The sequence below is a fragment of the Bos grunniens genome, chromosome 11 (assembly GCF_055505025.1).
Source record: "Bos grunniens cultivar Pamir isolate PY7600 chromosome 11, Bosgru_T2T1.0, whole genome shotgun sequence".
NCBI lineage: Eukaryota > Metazoa > Chordata > Mammalia > Artiodactyla > Bovidae > Bos > Bos grunniens.
Genome location: NC_141175.1, coordinates 103,964,385 through 103,984,933, shown reverse-complemented (window position 1 = coordinate 103,984,933; position 20,549 = coordinate 103,964,385). Strand labels below are relative to the sequence as shown.

At 40.3% G+C, this 20,549-nt stretch overlaps 1 protein-coding gene across 7 annotated transcripts in view; it reads left to right on the top strand.

The window, feature by feature from the left end:
• The window catches only part of VWA3B (von Willebrand factor A domain containing 3B), a 169,877-nt gene that overhangs the window by 118,303 nt on the left and 31,025 nt on the right, over window positions 1-20,549 (top strand). For all 7 annotated transcript variants that reach the window (XM_086328085.1, XM_086328083.1, XM_086328081.1 and 4 more), the window contains 2 exons: window positions 2,850-2,900; window positions 9,681-9,885. In XM_086328085.1, the coding sequence (XP_086184211.1) occupies window positions 2,850-2,900; window positions 9,681-9,885 (256 nt within the window). The remainder of the gene's footprint in view (window positions 1-2,849; window positions 2,901-9,680; window positions 9,886-20,549) is intronic.

The window sequence follows — 20,549 nt, the reverse complement described above, 5'->3', positions numbered from 1 at the left end:
CACGCTTTTAAAGGCGTTCCTGCGGCTGCCTTCCACACTAGTGGAGCCAGGATTCATATACTCTCCACGACCCTCAATTCATGCCTGCTTGCTTTTGCTGTGTGCTTTGAAATAGTTCAGTGAAGATGGCAAATGGAGGAATAATAGGGGATATGAAATACATACCCTCTTACAAAAATATCTTCTGAAGAAACAAATTAAAATTAGAGACGGGGGACTTCCCTAGCAGTCCAGTGGTTAGGACTTCTCACTTCCAATGCAGGGGGTGTGGGCTCAATGCCTGGTGGGGGACTAAAATCCCACCTGCATGCAGCATGGCCAAAATAATAATAATAATAAATAAAAACACTAACCTTTGAGCACTTAGTACGTGACAGGCACTGTGGTAAGCTTTTTTTTTTTCATTTTAAAAATAAAATTAGAGACATGTCATAGCTAATTGGACCCACATTCACCAACCATTCCTGAATTTCTAAGTCTCCCTCTTCTTTAGAACCTGGAAGGAATGAGCCTTAGTTATTTCTGATCACTTTATACATACTGCCCATTTAATCCCCTCAATGCCAGGAGTAAGTGGTGTTATCCTTGTTTTATTGGTAAGAAAGCAGTTTTCAAAAGTTGCATAACAGGGGTTTCCCTGGTGGTCCAGTGGTTATGAATCTGCCTTGCACTGCAGGGGTTGCAGGTTCGATCCCTGGTTGGGGAACTAAGATCCCACATGCCATGGAGTAACTAACTAAGCCTGAGTGCCACAACTACTGAGCCTTGCATGCCACAGCTAGAGAGTCCAAGTGCTGCAACTAAAACCTGACACAGCCAAATAAATGAATATTTTTTAAGTTATGTAATAGGAGCACACAGCAGTAAAGCAGAGCCTCTGAGATTTGAACCCAGACCAGAGTCTGCCAAGCCCTTGTCTACATTCCCAGCCTCTCTCTTCCATTGCCTCCACTTTCAAGGTTTAAATTTTAAAATATTTTTAAATAGTTTTTTATTTTCCATAAATGCACACAAGTTTTAGAAGCCCTCTTTAGTCAACCACATGATTAAAGAAAATTGGGACTTCCCTGATGGTCCAGTGGCTAAGACTCCACACTCCCAATGCAGGCAGCCCAGGTTCGATCCCTCAGGGAACTAGATCCCACAGTCCACAACCAAAAAAATCCTGCATGCCACAATGAAGATTAAAGATCCTATTGTGTGTTAGTCGCTTAATTGTGTCTGACTCTTTGCAACCCCATGGACTGTAGCCTGCCAGGCTCCTCTGTCCATGGGAATTCTCCAGGCAAGAATACTGGCTGGAGTGGGTTGCCATTTCCTTCTCCAGGGGATCTTCCCAACTCAGGGATCGAATCTTCATTGCAACCCAGGTCTCCCTCATTGCAGAAGAATTCTTTACTGCCTGAGCCACCAGGGAAGCCCTGCGTGCCACAACTAAGACCCAGGGCAGCCAAAATAAATAAATAAATAAAAATTTTTTAAAGAAAGCCAGTTTCTTGTGACCCCATGGACTATAGCCCACCAGGCTCCCCTGTCCTTGGAATTTTCCAGGCAAGAATACCTAAGTGGGTTGTCATTTCCTACTGGGATCTTCCTGACCCAGGGATCAAAACTGGTCTCCTGCATTGCAGGAAGGTTCTTTACCGTCTGAGCCACCAGGGAAGCCCTTCTAAAGAGGCCACAAAGAACCAAAACTATCAAAGGAGACAGGGGCAGAGCTGGCTTGTTTCCTGCTTCCTGACACTTTCTATCACTTACAGAGCGTTTACCTGTGTCAGACACAGTTCTATGTACGATGCATACACTTGCTTGTTAAATCTGCACTGCAACACTGGTTGGGAGGTACTGTTATTATCCACATTCTACAGAAAAGTTGGCTACTGGCCCAAAGTCTACTGGATAATAAGAGGGGAACACTGAGCTTTGGGCCCAGTGGCTCCAGAGTCTGTGCTCTTTACCACCACACTAGACCCCCTTTCCATGACCTCCCCAAGCTCATGCATGATGGGTGATCAGGGCAAGATAACACCACCCAAAGTATGCTCCCAGAGCCCTGTGCCACAGACACTGGGCCCAAGGATTAGGAGCGTGCCTCCTGGGGAGTGGCAGTATTCTCCCACTCCATCTTATTGAGACTTTTCTTTTCATGGACACAGCTCACAGCCCATGGAGCCAGTGTTCTGTGCTTGGTGCTCCTGGAGCACCACTGATTAGTAACAAGAAAAGGAGCTATAACTACCCAACTGAAAGCACTGGCTCCAACTTTCTCCTTTCCAGAATCTTTCTGCAAACATGTTCAGTGAGCTTAGTCTCAGCCCCAACTCTCGATGCTGGATGAGCAAGGCGCTTCATCATTCTGCCCCCTCAGCCGCCACATTTGGAAAACGAGGAGGTCAGGCTGGTTGATCTCTAAAGTGTATCCCAGTTCTCTTATTTATGACCCTATTAACCCTTTTTTGTTCTGCAAATCCAGACAGAAAAATGTCTACAGGAGGCAGGCTAAGGGCACACTTGTATTTTTCCTTAAGATGAAAATCAGATGTTTAAAAATATCTTCATGCAGAGGTAATGAGGACCAGTTTGTTTGCTGCCTTTTCTCAGCCTGGGTTTTACCTAATGGAGCTGAGAACTATGCCCTCCTTTCACATTTAGCATGGTTGCCACAGAGTCATAAAGCTTCTGCAGTCATGCCGAGGGAGGGAGACCCTCACATCCAGTCTCCAAGCAAGTGGCGATGGTGCGGTCCTGTGGGGGTGCGTGGCTTGGGCTTTCCCTGCCTGGGGTCAGCCTTTTCTTCTGGAGTAAAGTATTGCTATTAAATAATTATTGTTGACTTTTTTTTAAAACAGGCGCTTGAATAAAATTGTTTGGCGAGCATTATCTCCAGAGGAAAAAAAAAAGTAAGCCAGTTCCTTTTCATCTTTAAAATTGCTTTTTAATTTTGGTGAAATTCATATAACCTACAGTTAACAGTTTCTTTTAACTGTTTTTAAATGTGCTACTCGGTAATACTTAAGTTTTCAGAGTTAGTTCACTTTGCTGTACCGCAGAAAATAACATTCTAAAGCAACTATACTCCAATAAAAAAAAAGTTTTTTAATGTTGTGCAAGCCACACGTTCCTTTACTTTCAAAACTTCTCTATCATCTCAGAAAATACCTTGTACCTGCTAAGTACTCCTTCCCATTCCTCTCTCCCACTTTAGTAACTACCAGTCTGCTTTCTGGGCTTCCCTGATGGCTCAGATGGTAAAGGATCTGCCTGCAGTGCAAGAGACCTGGGTTCCATCCCCGGGTTGGGAAGATCCCCTGGAGAATGGCAACCCAGTGCAGTATTTTTGCCTGTAGAATTCCACGGACAGAAAAGCCTAGCGGGCTATAGTGAGTTTTGAAAGTCTCCCAATTTTGTTCTTCTATTTCAAAAGTGTTCTGGTTATTTGTGGCCCCTTGAAGTTCAGTGTGAATTTGAGGATTGGCTTTTAAGAAAGTTATTTTAAGTCTTTGTCTGCCAAATCCAGTGTCTGAACTTTATGTGTCTGTTGCTTTTCTCCCCCTGTGAATGGGCTGTACGCATACATGTTTCTTGTTATTCTTTGTAATTTTTTGTTGAAAACTGAACATTTTGGACACTGTAACAGTAACTCAGGAAATTAGATTCTCTACCCTCCCCAGAAATTGCTACTGTTGCTTGATGAAGGCTGCAGTTGTCTGTTTAATGTCTTTCCACCTATTTTGCAAAGACTGTATTCTTTATCATGTGTGTTCATTGAAGTATTGTTTTGTTATCCCTGTGGTCAGCCAGTGACCTGACAGAGATTTCCCTACATGTCAGCCTCTCTCTTCATCAGGCATTCTTCTGAATGCTATGTAAGTATTCAACTACATTCTTGAGTTCCAAAACAGTTTATTCTATCAAGTAGTTGTTTTGGTGAAAAGACCAGTTCCTTGATTTTTCTACTCCACTGTCTTTCATGACATCACTTCCCTCCTTACTGTCTAAAGCATGATTTTGAGTAAGTTATGACACCATTACTATATTACAGTGCTTGTGCTCAGTTGATTCAGTCATGTCCAACTCTCCGCAATCCCATGGACCTTAGCCTGCTAGGTTCCTCTGTCCACAGGATTTTCCTGGCAAGTATACTAGAGTGGGTTGCCATGTCCTTCTCCAGGGGGTCTTCCCAACCCAGGGACTGAACCTGTGTCTCCTGCGTTGCAGGTGGATTGTTTACCTCTGAGCCACTTGGAGAAGCCCCATATTGAGGTAGTCTCCTCATAATTCTAGTTTGTTGAGTGTTTTCATTTTTAATCATGAGTGTTGAATTCATCATGATTTTGCTGTATCCATTGAGATGATAATTTTTTCCTTCATTTTGTTATTGTGATTTATTATATTGACTGATTTTTACATATTGCATTCTAGGAATAAGTCTCATTCTTCAGTGTCTCATTCTTTTAATGTGTTGTTGAATTTTGTTTGCTAGTATTGAATCAATGTTCAAAAGCAATATTGGGCTATAGTTTTCTCATCTCATAGTATCTTTGTCTGGCTTTGGTATCAGGGTAATACTGGCATCATATAATGAGTTTCAAAATGTTCCCTCCTCTTCAATATTTGGAATTATTTGAGGAGGATTGGTGTTAATTCTTCTTTAAATGTTTGGTAGTTCTCTCCATGGAAGCCATATAGTACTGGGCTCATATTTGTTGGAAATTATTTGTTTGCTGATTCAATCTCCTTACTAGTTACAAGTCTGTTCAGATTTTTTATTTCTTTCTGATTCAGTCTTGGTTATATTTTTATAGAAATTTCCATTTCTTCTACATTATCTACTTTGTTGGTGTATAATGGATCATGGTAGCCTTTTATAAAATATCCTTCTTATTTCTCTGATACCAGTTGTAATGTTCATTCTTTCCTTTCTGATTCTAGTTATTTGACTTTTCTCTTTTTTCTTCTTCATCTAGCTATAAGCATTTGTCATTTTTCTGCTCTTTCCAAAAACTAACTCTTAGTTTCATAGATTTTTTTCTACTGTTATATTTCACTTATTTCTGCTCTCATCTTTATTATTTCTTTCCTTCTGCTAACTTTGAGTTTATTCTTCATTTTCCCTCTTCCTTGATGTGTAAAGTTAGGTTGTTTATTTGAGTATTTTCTCTTTTTTAATATAAGTCTTTAGCACTATAGATTTCCCTCTTAGGACTGCTTTTGCTATATCTTAGACATTTTAATATGTTATATTGTTATTTTAAAATAGCTCAAGATATTTTACAGTCTCCCTTATGATTTCTTCTTTGGCCCATTGGTTGTTTAAGAGCGTCTTGTTTAATTTCCGCATATTTGATTTCTAGTTTTATTCCACTGTGATTGGAGAATATATTTTATATGATTTAATCTTAAAACTTTTAAGACTTGTGCTTTTACATGTGGTTTATCCTGAAGAGAATGTTCCATGTGCTTAGGAAGCATATGTATTCTGCTATTGGTTGGTAGTGTGTTCTGTGTATGTCTGGTCTAATTAATCTATCATGTTTTTCAAGTCCTCTGTTTCTTCATTGGTCTTCTGTTTGGTGGTTGTATCCATTATTGAAAATGGAAATTGAAATCTTCTCTTATCGTGTTTCAATTTCTCCCTTCAATTCTATTAATGTTTGCTTCTATATTTGGGAGCTGTGAAGTTAGGTGCATATTTATGACTGTCATATCTTCCTTGTGGATGGACCCTTTTTACCATTATATAATGTCCTTCTTATATGCGAAGTCAAGTGGGCCTTAGGAAGTATCACTACGAACAAAGCCAGTGGAGGTGATGAAATTCCAGTTGAGCTACTTCAAATCCTAAAAGATGATACTGTGAAAGTGATGCACTCAATATGCCAGCAAATTTGGAAAACTCAGCAGTGGCCACAGGACTGGAAAAGGTCAGTTTTCACTCCAGTCTCAAAGAAAGGCAATGCCAAAGAATGCTCAAACTACCACACAATTGCACTCATCTCACACACTAGTAAAGTAATGCTCAAAATTCTCCAATCCAGGCTTCAACAGTAGTGAACCATGAACTTCCAGATGTTCAAGCTGGATTTGGAAAAGGTAGAGGAACCAGAGATCAAATTGTCAACATCCATTGGATCATCGAAAAAGAGAGAGAGTTCCAGAAAAACATCTATTTCTGCTTTATTGACTACGCCAAAACCTTTGACTGTGTGGATCACAACAAAGTGTGGAAAATTTTTAAAGAGATGGGAATACCAGACCTCCTGACCTGCCTCCTGAAAAATCTGTATGCAGGTAAAGAAGCAACAGTTAGAACTGGACATGGAACAACAGACTGGTTCCAAATCAGGAAAGGAGTATGTCAAAGCTGTATATTGTCACCCTGCTTATTTAACTTATATGCAGAGTACATCATGAGAAATGCCAGGCTAAATGAAGCACAAGTTGAAATCGAGATTGCCAGGAGAAATACCAATAACCTCAGATACACAGATGACACCATGCTTATGTCAGAAAGTGAAGAAAACTAAAGAGCCTCTTCATGAAAGTGAAAGAAGAGAGTGGAAAAGGTGGCTTAAAACTCAACATTCAGAAAACTGAGATCATGGCATCTCGTCCCATCACTTCATGGCAAATAGATGAGGAAACAGTAGAAACAGTGAGAGACTTTATTTTGGGGGCTCCAAAATCACTGTAGATGGTGACTGCAGCCATGAAATTAAAAGATGCTTGCTCCTTGGAAGAAAAGCTATGATCAACCTAGAGAGCATATTAAAAAGCAGACATTACTTTGCCTACAAAGGTCTGTCTAGTCAAAGCTATGGTTTTTCCGGTACTCATGTATGGATGTGAGAGTTGGACCATAAAGAAAGTTGGGTGCCAAAGAATTGATGCTTTTGAACTGTGGTGTTGGAGAAGACTCCTGAGGGTCCCTTATACTGCAAGGAGATCCAACCAGTCCATCCTAAAGGAAATCAGTCCTAAATATTCATTGGAAGGACTGATGCTGAAGCTGAAACTCCAATACTTTGGCCACCTGATGGGAAGAACTGACTCATTGGAAAAGACCCTGATGCTGGGAAAGATTGAGGGTGGGAGGAGAAAGGGACGACAGAGGATGAGATGGTTGGATGGCATCACCGACTTGATGGACATAAGTTTGAGTAGGCTCCATGAGTTGGTGATGGACAGGGAGGCCTGGTGTGCTGCAGTCCATAGGTCACAGAGTCAGACATGACTGAGTGACTGAACTGAACTGAATGTCCTTCTTTGTCTCTTGTAACAATTTATGACTTAAAATAGTCATAATTTTCTGATTTTTTTTTTTTCTGATTTACGAAGTCACCTTTTGAAGCTCTCTAGTGAATTTTTCGGGTTTCCCTGGTGGCTCAGAGGTTAAAGCGTCTGCCTGCAATGCAGGAGACCTGGGTTCGATCCCTGGGTTGGGAAAATCCCCTGGAGAAGGGAATGGCAACCCACTCCAGTAGTCTTGCCTGGAGAATCCCATAGGCGGAAGAGCCTGATGGGCTATAGTCCACGGGGTCGCAAAGAATCAGACACGACTGAGCGACTTCACTCACTCACTCACTCAGTGAATTTTTCAGTTATTGTATTCCTCAGATACAGAATTTCAGTTTGGTTCTTTTTATAGTTTCTGTGTCTTTGTTGATATTCTTAATATGTTCATCCATCATTTTCCTGATTCCATTTAGTTGTCTGTATTCTCTTTGAGCTCAATGAGCATTTTTAAGACAGTTATTTTCAATTCTCTGTCAGGTAATTCATAGCTCTTTTCTTTAGTGTAGATTTCTGGAGATTTATTTTGTTCCTTTGATTAGGCCACTCTTCTCTATTTCTCTTTATTCCTTAGTACTTTTAGGCAAGATCTGGACATTTGGAAAGGCAGACACTTGTCCCAGTCTTTATAGATGACTTCTTATAGGGGAAGACCTTCACCAATCATTCTGACTAGAGATTCTGGGAACCTCTCACAACTTTTCTGAGGGTATTTCTTCTCTAGGAGTGGTGGTGGTGGTGGTGGTGGTGTGGTATGTGTGTGTGTGTGTAATTTCCCAGTCAAAGAGATTTGCCCCTGTCTTTTCTCAGGAGCGGGTAGTCTTTTCCTCCCCCTGGTGTCTTTCTTTGGGTACTGCAGTCTCTCTGGTGCTGTAACCAGCCATGAAACTTGCCTTTGCTCTCAGCTGCCAGTAACCTGGCATGCAAAGTATGCTGCCATTTTTATTGGCACTCTGAGTCAAGTGAGACAAAAGCTAGTCTCTCAAGCCGCCCCACAGAAGGCGAAAATGTTGCATACATGTTCCACTCTTCTCTTTCGGAGAAGCCAGGATTTGATTTCCTCTGAGTTGCTCCACACGTGCCAAGAAAGGGGAGGGGCTAGGCCAGGCAAAGTGCAACAAATGTTCCCAATACACACTTCAGTGCCCATTCTTCTTGGCTTTGAACACCTGGAGAGCTGGCACCTTTTTTTTTTTTTTTTTTTTTTAGTTCTACCAGTTTATTGCTACCAACCCGTGACCCTCCACCCTCATGCACACATGCTCAGTCATGTAACCCCATGGACTGCAGCCTGCCAGGCTCCTCTGTCCATGGACTTTTCCAGGCAAGAATACTGGAGTGGGTTGCCATTTCCTTCTCCGAGCTGGTACCTTTTAACTGGCTTCTTGGAATTCTCACAAAGGCAGTTTGTCCACATATTATTGTCGGCATTTCTGTGGGGTAATGAGGCCTGGGGTTTCTCATTTTACTATTTTCCTGACATCACTCCCATTTAGATTTTTAATAAGGATTTTTGCTGTCTTCTGGAGACAAGTTTATCTGTGAATTGAGTCCTGTGATTGTGCTGGGTTTACAGTGTGCTCTTCCAACACACACAACACACACTTAAAAAAATAAAAAGACGTGACAACCTTCAGCAACAAGAGAATGATAATTATGAAATGTTCTTCCCCATATCTCCCTCACTCAATCTATCCATCGCCCTCTCTGTACCTCCTTCCATGAATATCTGACTCAGAAGTAGCTGGGACTGGAAATAGAATTTAGAACTTGGGCCCTCCACACCCCACTGGCTTTCCCTGGAATCATGCAGCCTGTTCATCAGCTGATAGAAAGTTTGGCTTCTGTTCTTTGTGAACCAAATCAGTGAAACCGGAAAATATAGGCCTATTTAGGCTTACAAGAGGACAGGAGATAAAGGTAGCTAAAATGAGCTATTAGAAGAATTATTGCACTGAGACAAATATTTGGGTTTAGTGTTTACTTGTTTTCCAGAGTCACTGCTAGACATAGCTGTGTGAAATCTCTTTGAAACTTGCTTTTGCTTCTGCCAAATGTTAGACCTAAGAAGAAAGGAATGGGTTTCAAACATGCTGAAAAAAAATTGTTGGAAAAAAAAAAAAACAACTCGTGTAACAAACTTCTATAAAATCAGACCATCAAATTAAATAATGGGGAAAAGGGCCTTCCATGACTCAGAGATGATTATTTTTAACTTGTGCAAACTACCAAAGCCCCAGTGGACAAGAAGGCGTGGCTGCAATTCTGTCAACACCTGACATCTGCTCCGACAGATGTTTCTCAGGGGAGGGTTGACTGAAAAACCATCTTTCCATATGTTTTCTGTTATGATCACATTACTTTTCTCTTTCTTCTCCCTTCTCTAGGTTAGATGCAAACAAACCAATGCGGTACTTAGAAAACAAGGCAGCTTTGAATGAGGCATTAGAAAGGTTGAATTGGCCCATTTCGTTGAAGGAGCTGTCCATGCTGGAGAATGAAATCCTAGCTGGGAAAATGTACGTGCAGCAGGCCATGGAGCTCCAAGAGGCTGTCAAGAAGGAGAATTATGTAAGCAAAGCACTCGAAGAGGTGCGTACCGTGGTGGGGTCTGTGTTTGCTCCCTCCCCTCTTGTCCGAGCCCTTGACATCTCTGTGTTGGCCATCCCTCTCCTCCACTTCTCAACACACTGATTTCTAAGACTTACAGCCAACCCACTGAAGGTCTCAGCACCTCTTTCAGTAGAAAGGAAATGGCATTTGATTTTACTCTGACCTTATTTTTTAAACAATACATGTTTTAACTGGAAAATAAAACTAAGCAGAAGTATCACAGAGTGATTAAAAGCCTGGACTTTGATATGAGCCAGACCAGCATCTAGTCTCAGATCTGCCACCTAATCCCCATGTGATCTTGGTCAGTGACTCTCTCTAAACCGTACGTTTTTTTTTTTTTTTTAATCTGTAAGATAAGAGTATTAATAGGCTTGTTATGAGAAAATGAACATTTAAAGTAGTTAGTATTGAAAGTCTTCCATAAGTATTAGCAATTATTGTTACTAGTAAAACAGACCTTCTAAAAAGAAAATTTATTATCTAGCAGCCTTAATATTTATTACCACTTTGGATCATTTACTTCTTTATTTTATTTTTTTTTTTTTTGGTTGCACTCAGTCTTCGTTGCTACATGTGGGCTTTCTCTGTTTGCGGCAAGTGGGGGCTACTCTTTGTTGCAGTGCATGGACTTCTCATTGCAGTGGCTTCTCTTGCTGCAGAGAATGGGCTCTAGGGTGCTTGGACTTCAGTAATTGGAGAAGGCAATGGCACCCCACTCCAGTACTCTTGCCTGGAAAATCCCATGGACGGAGGAGCCTGGTGGGCTGCGGTCCATGGGGTCGCTAGGAGTCGGACACGACTGAGCGACTTCACTTTCACTTTTCACTTTCATGCATTGGAGAAGGAAATGGCAACCCACTCCAGTGTTCTTGCCTGGAGAATCCCAGGGACGGGGGAGCCTGGTGGGCTGCCGTCTACGGGGTCGCACAGAGTCGGACACGACTAAAGCGACTTAGCAGCAGCAGCAGCATACGTATATCCCCTCCCTCCTGAAGCCCTCTCCCATCGCCCTCCCCATCCTACCCCTCCAGGTTGACACAGAGCCCCTGTCTGAGTTTCCTGAGCCATACAGCAAATTCCCCTTGGCCATCTATTTTACATATGGTAATGTAAGTTTCCATGTTATATCTCACCCTCTCCTCCCCTCTCCCCATGTCCACAAGTCTATTCTCTCTGTCTGTTTCTCCATTGCTGCCCTGTGAATAAATTCTTCAGTTCCATTTTTCTAGATTCTGTATATATCCATTAGAATACAATATTTATCTTTCTCTTTCTGACTTCACTATAATAGGTTCTAGGTTCATCCACCTCATTAGAACTGACTCAAAGGGATTCCTTTTTATGGCTGAGTAATATTCCATTGTGTATAGGTACCACAACTTATTTATCCATTCATCTCTTGTAAATAGTGTAAATAGTGCTGCAATGAACAATGGGATACATGTGTCTTTCAATTTTGGTTTCCTCAGGGTATATGCCTAGGAGTGGGATTTCTGGGTCATGTGGTTTTATTCCTAGTTTTTTAAGAAATCTCCATACCTTCTTCCATAGTGGCTATATCAATTTACATTCCCACTGACAGTGCAGGAAAGAAAGAAGAAAGTGAAGTTGCTCAGTCATGTCCGACTCTTTGCGACCCCATGGACTGTAGCCCACCAGGCTCCTCCATCCATAGAATTTTCCAGGCAAGAGTGCTGGAGTGGATTGCCATTTCCTTCTCCAGGGGATCTTCCTGACCCAGGGATCAAACCTGGGTCTCCTGCATTGCAGGCAGATGCTTTACCATCTGAGCCACCCTTTTCTCCATACCCTCTCCAGCATTTATTGTTTGTAGAGTTTTTGATGATGGCCATTCTGACTGATGTGAGGTGATATCTCATTGTAGTTTTGATTTGCATTTCTCTAATAATGAGCGATGTTGAGCATCTTTTCATGTGTTTGTTAGCCATTTGTGTGTCTTCTTTGGAGAAATGTCTGCTTGGGTCTTTTCCCCACTTTTTGATTGGGTTGTTTATTTTGCTGGTATTGAGTTGTATGAGCTGCTTGTATATTTTGGAAATTAATCCTTTGTCAGTTGTCTCATTTGCTATTGTTTTCTCCCATTCTGAGGGTTGTCTTTTCACCTTGCTTATAGTTTCTTTTGCTGTGCAAAAGCTTTTATGTTTAATCAGATCCCACCTGTTTACTTTTGTTTTTATTTCCATTACTCTAGTAGGTGGGTCATAGAAGATCTTGCTTTGATTTATGTAATCAAGTGTTCTGCCTATGTTTTTCTCTAAGAGTTTTATAGTTTCTGGTCTTGCATTTAGGTCTTTAATCCATTTTGAGTTTATCTTTGTGTTTGGTGTTAGGGAGTGTTCTAATTTCATTCTTTTACATGTAGCTGTCCAGTTTTCCCAGCACCATTTATTGAAGAGGCTGTGTGCCCCATTTTATATTCTTGCCTCCTTTGTCAAAAATTAGGTACCCATAGGTGTATGGGTTTATTTCTGAGCTTTCTATCTTGTTCCATTGGTCTATATTTCTGTTTTTGTGCCAGTACCATACTGTCTTGATGACTGTAGCTTTGTAGTATAATCTAAAGTCAGGGAGTTTGTTTCCTCCACTCCATTCTTCTTTCTCAAGACCACTTTGGCTATTCAGGTCTTTTGTGTTTCCATATGAATTGTGAAATTTTTTGTTCTAGTTCTGTGAAAAATGTCATTGGTAATTGGATAGGGATCACATTGAATCTGTAGATTGTGTTTGTTAATATAGTCATTTTCACAATATTGATTCTCCCTACCCAGGAACATGGAATATGTTCTCTCCATCTGTTTATGTCACCTTTGATTTCTTTCATTAGTGTCTTACAATTTTCTGTGTACCGTTCTTTTGTCTCCTTACGTAAATTTATTCCTGGATACTTCTTTTTGTTGCAATGGTGAATAGGATTGATTCCTTAATTTCTTTCTGTATTTTCATTGTCAGTATATAGAAATGCAAGTGATTTCTATGTATTGATTTTGTATCCTGCAACTTTGCTAAATTCACTGATTAGCTCTAGTAATTTTCTGATACTAGCTTTAGTATCACATTTTTTAATGTGCATTTAAAAGTTTAATCATAAATGGGTGCTGAATTTAGTCAAAGGCTTTTTCTGCATCTATTGAGATTATCATATGGTTTTTATCTTTCAATTTGTTAATGTGGTGTATCACATTGATTGATTTCCGTATATTGAAGAATCCTTACATCCCTGGAATAAACCAAGCTTGATCATGGTGTATGAGCTTTTTGATGTGTTGCTGAATTCTGTTTGCTAAAATTTTGTTGAGGATTTTTGCATCTATGTTCATTAGTGATATTGGCCTATAGTTTTCTTTTTTTGTGTGTTGTCTTTGTCTGGTTTTGGTATCAGTGTGATAGTGGCTTCGTAGAATGAGTTTGGAAGTGTTCCTTCCTCTGCAATTTTTTGAAAGAGTTTTGAAAAAGTTTTAGAAGGATAGGCAATAGCTCTTCTCTAAATGTTTGATGGAATTCTCCTGTGAAGCCATCTAGTCCTGGGTTTTTGTTTTCTGAGAGATTTTTGATCACAGCTTCAATTTCAGTGCTTATAATTGGGTTGTTCATTATTTCTATTTCTTCCTAGTTCAATCTTAAAAGATTGAACTTTTCAAAGAATCTGTCCATTTCTTCCAGGTTATCCATTTTATTGCCATATAGTTGTTCATAATAGTCTCTCTCTCTCTTTTTTTTTTTTTCTGATCAGCAGGTCATCACTTATTCATTAACACAACTCCAAGTCCAGAAAGCTGCCTGACATGACAACTTTTCTTTCTTGGTTATGGTCCCCTCCAGACAGTAGAGTGACAGGGTCATGGATCCCCTTCAACAGAGTGAGATGTGCTTGCCCCAGGGTGCCCTCTTCAGAGATACCCTGTAATTTTGCCAGCCTTGCCAACGTGCGACATGGGGGGGTCACCCCATTGTCTGTTGTAACCTCTCCATTTTCATTTCTAATTTTGTTGATTTGATTCTTTCTTTTTTCCTTGATGAGTTTGGCTAAAGGTTTGTCAATTTTGTTTATCTTCTCAAAGAATCAGCTTTTAGTTTTATTAATCTTTACTATTGTTTCTTTCATTTTTTTTTATTTATTTCTGCTCAGATCTTTATGATTTCTTTCCTTCTACTAATTTTGGAATTTTTTTGTTCTTCTTTTTCTAGTTGTTTTAGGTGTAAAATTAGGTCTTCTATTCAATGTTTTTCTTGTTTCTTGAGGTAGGATTGTATTGCTATAAACTTCCCTCTTAGAACTGCTTTTGCTGCACCCCATAGGTTTTGAGTTATCGTGTTTTCATTGTCATTTGTTTCTAGAAATTTTCTGATTTCCCTTTTGATTTCTTCAGTAACCTGTTGGTTATTTAGAAATGTATTGTTTAATCTCCATGTGTTTGTGTTTCTTACAGATTTTTTCTTATAAATGATATCTAGTCTCATAGTGTTGTGGTCAGAGAAGATGCTTGATACAATTTCAGTTTTCTTAAATTTACTCAGGTTTGATTTGTGATCCAAGATGTGGTCTATCCTGGAGAATGTTCCATGTACACTTGAGAAGAAAGTGTATTCTTGTGCATTTGGATGGAATGTCCTAAAGATATCAGTGAGATCCATCTCATCTAATGTATCATTTAAGACTTGTGTTTCCTTATTAATTTTCTGTTAATTAAAGTCTCCTAATTAAAGTCTTCTACTATTATTGTGTTACTGTCAATTTCTCCTTTTATGTCTGTTAGTGTTTGTCTTATGTATTGAGATACTCCTATGTTGGATGCATAGATATTTACAATTATTATGTCTTCCTCTTGGATTGATCCCTTGATCATTATGTAGTGCCAACAAAGGTCTGTCTAGTCAAGGCTATGGTTTTTCCAGTAGTCATGTATGGATGTGAGAGTTGGACTATAAAGAAAGCTGAGTGCCGAATAATTGATGCTACAACTGTGGTGTTGGAGAAGACTCTTGAGAATCCCTTGGGCTGCAAGGAGATCCAACGAGTCCATCCTAAAGGAAATGAGTCCTGAGTGTTCATTGGAAGCTTATGTTGAAGCTGAAACTCCAATACTTTGGCCACCTGATGTGAAGCGCTGACTCATTTGAAAAGACCCTGATGCTGGGAAAGATTGAAGGCAGGAGGAGAAGGGGATGACAGAGGATGAGAGGGTTGGATGGCATCACCAACTCAATGGATATGAGTTTGGGTAAACTCCAGGAGTTGGTGATGGACAAGGAGGACTGGCGTGCTGCAGTCTGTGGGGTCTCAAAGAGTGGGACACAACTGAGTGACTGAAGTAAATTGAACTATCCTTCCTTATCTCTTGTAGTATTCTTTATATTAAGCTCTGTTTTGTCTGATATAAGGATTGCTACTCCAGCTTTCTTTGCTTCCCATTTGCATGGAATATATTTTTCCATCCTCTCACTTTCAGCCTATATGTGTCTTTAGGTCTGAAGTGGGTTTCTTGTAGACAGCATATATATGGGTCTTGTTTTTGTATCCATTCAGCCAGTCTGTGTTTTCTGGTTGGAGCATTTAATCCATTTACATTTAAAGTAATTATTGATATATACATTCCTATTGCCATTTTCTTAATTGTTTGAAGTTGATTTTGTAGATCTTTTTACTTCTCTTGTATTTCTTGACTATATAAGTCCCTTTAACACTTGTCGTAAAGCTGGTTTGGTGGTACTGAATTCTCTTAACTTTTCGTAACTTTTGCTTGTCTGAAAAGCTTTTTATTTCTCCATCAATTTTGAATGAGATCCTTACCAGGTACAGTAATCTTGGTTGTAGATTTTTCCCTTTCAGTACTTTAAATATATCCTGCCATTCCCTTCTGGCCTGCTGAGTTTCTGCTGAAAGATCAGCTGTTAAACGTATGGGGTTTCCCTTGTATGTTACTTGTTGCTTTTCCCTTGCTGCTTTTAAGATTCTTTCTTTGTGTTTATTCTGTTAGTTTGATTAGTATGTGTCTTGGTGTGTTTCTCCTTGGGTTTATTCTGTATGGGACTCTTCATGCCTCTTGGACTTGATAGACTATTCCCTTTTCCATGTTGGGGAAATTTTCAACTATAATCTCTTCAAAAATTTTCTCATACCCTTTCTTTTTCTCTTCTTCTTCTGGGACCCCTATAATTTGAATGTTGGTGCATTTGATATTGTCCCAGAGTTTATTCTGCTCTTCAGAAATTATTTCCACCATTTTATCTTCTAGCTCACTGATTCGTTCTTCTGCTTCAGATATTCTATTCAGATATTCTATCAATATGCTATTGATTCTTTCCAGAGTATTTTTAATTTCAGTAATTGTGTTGTATGTCTCTGTATGTTTATTCTTTAATTCTTCTAGGTCTTTGTTAATTGATTCATGTATTTTCTCCATTTTGTTTTCAAGATTTTTGATCATCTTTACTATCATTATTCTGAATTCTTTTTCAGGGAGTTTGCATATTTCCTCTTCATTTATTTGGACTTCTGTTTTTCTAGTTTGTTCCTTCATTTGTGTAGTATTTATCTGCCTTTTCATAATTTTTTTTAACTTATTGTGTTTGAGGTCACCTTTTCCCAGGCTTCAGGGTTGAATTCTTTCTTCCTTTTGGTTTTTGGCCTCCTAAGGTTGGTCCAGTGGTTTGTGTAAGCTTCAAATAGGGTGAGATTTATGCTGAGTTTGTGTGTGTGTGTGTGTGTTTGTCCTCTGTTGCGCAAGGCTGAATGAGGTGGTAATCCTGTCTGCTGATGATTGGGTTTGTATTTTTATTGTTTGTTGTTTAGATGAGGTGTTCTGCACAGGGTGCTACTGGGGGTTGGGTGATGCTGGGTCTTGTACTCAAGTGGTTTCCTTTGTGTGAGTTCTCACTATTTGATTCTCCCTAGTGTTAGTACTCAGGTATTCTAGGGTCTTGGAGTCAGTGCTCCCACTCCAAAGGCTCAGGGCTTGATCTCTGGTTAGAAATGAAGATTTCACAAGTGATTTGTTATGGCATTAAGTGAGCTTAAAACAGATACCCCAAAGTGAGAAACCAAAGATGAACCCCAGACAAATGGAAGTTACAAAATCAGGTAAATAATAATTAAAATAATGGAATATACACATACACATATGCACCCATAAGCAAAGTCAAAACAGTCCAATTAAAACAAAGTACAGTAGATTGACCTGTTAAACAAACAAAATCAAAAATTATATGTGTGTGACTGAATATAAAAAAGTGTGACTGAATATATACATATGCATATACACACATAATCAAAATCAAGAGTCCAACAAAAATAAAGTACAATAGGTTGATCTGGTGAATAAAGGAAGCCAAAAATTATATCTACTAGTTAAGAGCAAAACTTACTAAAGCACAAACTGGAAAATAAAACTAAAGCAAAGTGCCAATTGGGGAATAAAGCAAAGAAAATAAAACTAACAAATATATTGAGAGGAAAGGAAAGAAAGAAAAGAAACAAAGAATAGATGTGCAAGGTTAAATAGAGGTAGATAAAGAAGATTTATATACATTAAAGATTAACTGCAAGGGGAAAGTAACAGTAGGAAAAGCAAACAAAGGAATAAATGTAGAAAAATTAATTAAAGCTAAAAAGAGAGAAAAAGGAAAAAAAAACAAGGAAAACTCCACAGAACTGCAAAAGCCCAATGTAGAGGCAGAGGTTTATAACAACAATAAAAAAATGTGGCTGAGAAAAAGAGAAAAGAAAAAGCTCAAAAGCTGAATTAGATTTCATAGTGCCAATAAACTTGACAACTACAACAGAGGAGGGGAAAAGGGGAAAAAAAAATCCAAAGAATCTACAGAACAAGTCAAAACATAGGAATAATAGATGTTTTTCTTGAGTCACTGCTCTCAGAGTCCTTTCCTTCACTAGGAGTCACAGCCCACCTTACCTCCCAAGGAGGCCCTCCAACACTGTGCTGATCTCTGGACCTGTTGTGGGGGCGGCTTAGATTCTAATCTTGTCTTACTTCTATGTGTTCTTGCCTCCAATGTCCACGGCTATCAGAACTGGTGCATTTTATTTTGTGAAATCTCTCAGTGTTCTTTTATATATTCCATAGACACAGAGTCTGCCTAGTTGATCGTGTGGATTTAATCTGAAGCTTATACAGCTGATGGGAAGGTTTGAGGTCTTCTTCCTTAGCCACACTGCCTCTGGGTTTCAATTGTGGTTTTATTTCCACTTCTGCATGTGGGTCGTCCCCTGGGGTTTGCTCTTGAGGATGCCCTGGAGCACTTGGGTTTGCCCCTGTGAGGGCCAGGTGTGAAGGTGGTGCAGCTGCTTGGGTCGAAGGGGTTCTGGCAGCACCAGGTACTCAGGGGAGTTGATGGCTAGGACAGCAGGAAATATAATGCTCTAGAAGGGTATGGCAGAGAAGGCAATGGCACCCCACTCCAGTACTCTTGCCTGGAAAATCCCAAGGACGGAAGAGCCTGGTAGGCTGCAGTCCATGGGGTCGCTAAGAGTCGGGCACGACTGAGCGACTTCACTTTCACTTTTCAGTTTCATGCATTGGAGAAGGAAATGGCAACCCACCTCAGTATTCTTGCCTGGAGAATCCGAGGGACAGAGGAGCCTAGTGGGCTGCCATCTATGGGGTTGCACAGAGTCGGACACAACTGAAGTGACTTAGCAGCAGCAACAGAAGGGTATGGCAACCAGTATTGGCCAATACTTCCTGTATTGCCTGGAGAACCCCCTGACAGAGAAGCCTGGCAGGCCGCAGTCTACAGGGCCACAAAGAGTTGGACACGACTGAAGCAACCCTGCATGCATAGACGCAAGCCTTTTTTTTGTCTGTGGCAGCTCTGCCCCGGTGAGAGTTGAACATGAAGGTGGTGCAGCTGCTTGGCTTGCAGGGACCCTGGAGGCACCAAATGTGCAGGGACATGGACTGCCTTTGCTGTAGGAGTTATGGCCCTATCAGAGAGTCTTTCTTCGATTCTCTTGTAGCTGGTGATCAGAAGGCCTCTTTGGCCAGTCTTTCTCCATAGCTCTGCCTGTTCAGGCACTTACAAGGCTTCCTTGCCTGGGGTCCTTCTCTGTTGTTTGGTGCATCAGGCACATAGAGAGGGCCCCCTGGTTGGGATCCTACTCTGTAGATCGGGGTGTCAGGCACTTAAAGGAGCACCCTGGGTGGGGTCCTATTCTGTAGTTCAGTGCGTCAGGCACTTTCTGGGCCAGCCTTTCTTGTTCAGCTGCCACTGCTGGCTATTGTAGGGAGAGAGAGGCTACGGTGATGGCTCCACCCACTATGCAGTATCGCCTTGCTTCCACGGCTGCCCAGCTTTCCTCCACAGGCATTTCTCACCACAGTCTCCTCCCTCACATCCCCTCGATCCGTCTCTCCGCAATCAACAGCAGCCCTTGCCCTGGGATTGCTCCACAATCCCTAAACTCCAGCTCCCAGCCACTGCACCTTCCAGGGGACCTCATCCCTTTCCGGAATATGTATGGCTGCAGCAAGGACTGTCTGACTCTCCTTCCATTTAGGCTACCACAGATCAGCTGTTTCCCTCTCAGACTTAAATGTTTCTCCTCTGACTCAGACAGTTGCCCTGATATGGGGATCAGAACCTTGCTTCAGTTCCCCCACCCGCCGAGGGCAGGTCCAGTCTTGCTAACACTCCTGTTTTTGCCCCTAGTTCCTTCATCCTACTGAGTTTTGTGTGGTTCTATATATTCTTTTCCACTGGTCAGGCACTCCTGTCTGCTCTCAGCTGGTGTTCTGCACGCACTTCTGTGTCTGAAGGTGTATTCCTGATTTATCCGTGGAGAGAGATGTACTCCATGTCCACCTACGCCTCCGCCATCTTTAAATCCTCATTTACTTTTAATTGTTTTTCTTCCTTGAATAAATTTTACACATAGATACACAGTGTCCATAATCATTTTATATTCTACTTTTCAATTTAGCATTGTCTTATATACTTTCTTTCTGTTTTTGCTGAACCATCAGATTGACATTTTTTGTAGTTACATGATAGTCCATGGTGTATAACTACCCTCATTGGTTTAAGTCTTCACTGAATGTTGGACATTTGGGTTTTTTTTTTTTTTTTTTCAATTTTCCTTTCAGATGTTTTGATGCTTCTATGGTGCATACAGTTGAACTATTTTGTTAAGATAAGGTCTTAGAAGTGGGACTCTTGGCCCAAAGAACATAAACACCTGGGGGCTTTAAATACTTGCTGCCTGTATAATAAATATTCTCTTTCTGACTGTAGTAGAGTGTGTGTAGACCTGGAATAGTTCATCCAGAATCTTACTGACTTCTATATAATTTTCATATATTCACCATTTGATGGCATAAAAAATATATCCAAGGAATTGACCTTTGAGATTCATCTATTTTTTATTTCAGTCTTTGCTAAATGATACTGACTTTGCCTGGTTTTAAATTCTGTTTTTGCTATTCTAGATTGTTGTGTTTTATTTGCTTATTTTAATTTAATTTTTCCCCTGAAAATGGCTTTTTCCCCCTTTAGTGTCAAAAGCTATTTCTTTTCTGCAGAGTGTAAAAGTTTTATCATATCTTTATTTTCGCTTTTACCTAGTCTGTTTTATTTATTTATATGTATTGGGATTCTTAATATTG